Source organism: Cynoglossus semilaevis, chromosome W (genome assembly GCF_000523025.1).
Source record: "Cynoglossus semilaevis isolate Cse_v1.0 chromosome W, Cse_v1.0, whole genome shotgun sequence".
Lineage (NCBI taxonomy): Eukaryota > Metazoa > Chordata > Actinopteri > Pleuronectiformes > Cynoglossidae > Cynoglossus > Cynoglossus semilaevis.
The window spans coordinates 11,227,189-11,229,790 of NC_024327.1; the positions used below are offsets into that span (position 1 = coordinate 11,227,189).

The following is a 2,602-nucleotide window of genomic DNA, read 5'->3' on the forward strand; positions in this document are numbered from 1 at the left end:
CTGCTGATCATCCTCATTGACCTGTTTCTCCTCATCCTCGTCACTGGAATTAACACAGCCTTGGGTTGGTTCCTTATTCCCCTGTTCCACTCCAAGCACAGAGTATTCATTGCCTTCCCCCAGTGCATCTGCAAAAGACAGAGAAAACACATCACTCAAAAGTTAAATTTTATTTCCAATAAGCTTCAGTTCAAATTGAACTTATCTTCTGAGGTGTTAATGCCTGATAATCCTTCAGGCCATCAACTCTCAGTAAAACATGACAAACTGCATGACCAGTGGATAATCTGTGAAGCTTTGATTAATGCCACTGACTCAACAGTGAAGATCAAGCATAGAACTCCAACATTACAAACACACTCTAGTCTGAACAGGTCACGAGGGACAGACAAAATAATTACCAGCTCTACAACTACTAGAACAATTTCCACAAATTAGTTTTTACCAGAGCTGATCACAAAAGCTCCTTAGAAGAAAATAGTCAGCTCTTACTAAGTACATGAATGTGTCGTGTTAGTGTTGACTTAAAGTGGGATCTAGGGGAGTCAGTAATTCTGTGGAAACAAGAACAAGGAGCCATGATGGCAACATACCAGTACTCGGGGACAGGGATTTGTTTAGATGAGCAGAGACAGATCACTCTTGCCTCATCAGTGTTGGCAGCAAGTGTTAACTGGAAGCTCTTGTAAAGATGTTAGTTGCAGCCAATAAAGGAAAACACTAGTACTGTTTGAGCTTACTCATCAGTCATACATCGAGTAAAATCTACTGATCCCACTCCTTCACATGTTGGCATTCAAACCTATAACGTGGCCCAAGGAGACTCTGGTGACATGAACACTAAACAGTTTTTTATTCAGTGCCTTTAGTTTTGAACCATACTCCGTAAAAATAAAAGAACACACTTGATGCTGATCCAGCTTTGGCTTTTGCTGCCAATTCAAGTCAAACATATTTGATGTGATCAAAGAATCATTACAATGCTCTGCCACCACATTCAAGTCATCCAGCAGTAAATACAGGTGAGTTTGTTAGTTTCACACAGCAACACATGGAAAAAAATTCTGGGGCCCGGTTGAGCTCTGTACAGGACACAGCAGTGTAGCGTCTGATTGGGACATGAAGCATTACAGTGGGATTGCAGAGATCATTAGCAACAGAACAGTGACCTAACTGTAACACGACACTGGTCAGTGAGGAATAGAGAAAACACACACACACAGAAGATTTACACAAACAAACAAACAAACAAACACACACACTATTATAATAATGAATGTGCCAAGATAATGTTGACCAGATTCAGGACTGACAGGTGAAGTTTAAAGAGAAGTAATACTCTGTCTAACATTCGTGAAGAATGTTATAAATGAAGTCAGTTAGTATAGATATTTGTCAGTCCTGACTTGTAAGCGCTGTTTAAGGTCACCGACAACAGTCAGTAAAAATAATAGCAACATTTTGTTCAACATACACATAGAGTACCGACTTGTTTGCAACCAGTAGAGAGCTGCTCTTATAGCAATCTCAAAATACTATTACAAGTACCCTCAAACATTACTATCCTTACAAGACACAGCTCGGTATGTATTCAACCCTTGTAAAGTCCTTCGGGGGTCACCTAGACCCAATATGTCTTTGTGTCTGTGTGTGTGTACGTGCATGAGTATGCGTGCGTGTGCATGTTCCTGTACTGCATGGCTTGTGCCAACTTTTTATCATATTCATCAATACTCATATTCTGGGACAAGATGAAAATCATTGCAAGGACAAACGGTGTGTACAAAAATTCGAAGGACCGCACAAGGGTTAACATAGTAACTGTTTTTGTTTTCTTTGCTAATGGTAATCAGTGACATCAAACAATGAGTTGCAGCAAGTTAGTACTAGATGCAACACGTTAGCTTAGATATGTAGCTGTTCAACACTGTTGTGTATTTTTGTGATTAACCCTGTAAAGCCCAAACCATTAAATAATTGACAGAAAATTCCAATTCTTTGAACTTGGACCCTTTATTGGTCTCTCTGAACAAACAAAAGAAAATTCAAATATCATTTTCCATATGAGCTTCAATTTGTATCATATTTGATACATCAGGTCACAATGCTCAAAGATTATTTTTTCCTGAACAAACAAAAACATAATAAAACACAAACAAATCTAAAAAAAATTGTAATTCCAAATATAAAAAGTGTAGCACTTTTAATATTTGGAATTACAAATGTGTTAGATATAATGCAGTAATGAGAAATCCACTAATGGAACAGGCTGGGTGGAAGTCTGGAAAACATATTATATATATTTATATTATATATATTTATTAACATATTAATGTATTAATATACAGTGGTATGAAAAGGTTTGGGCACCCCTGATCATTTTCAAGATTTTCCTTTATGTATCATTGGTTGTTCGGAACAGCAATTTCAAATAAATATATCATATAGCAAACAAACACAGTGATATTTAAGAAGTGAAATGAAGTTTATAGGATTTACAGAATGTGTGCAATAATTACTTAAACAAAAGTAGGCAGGTGCATAAATTTGGGCACCCCAACAGAAAAATTACATCAATATTTAGTAGATCCTCCTTTTGCAG

The 2,602-nt window shown here is 37.1% G+C and overlaps 1 protein-coding gene across 1 annotated transcript in view; it reads right to left on the reverse strand.

Annotated features, from left to right (window-relative positions):
* The window catches only part of LOC103397190 (AP2-associated protein kinase 1-like), a 30,490-nt gene that overhangs the window by 2,453 nt on the left and 25,435 nt on the right, over window positions 1-2,602 (reverse strand). The window contains 1 exon segment of the mRNA XM_025052772.1: window positions 1-128. This exon segment is cut by the window's left edge and continues 18 nt beyond it. Within this exon segment, the coding sequence (XP_024908540.1) occupies window positions 1-128 (128 nt within the window).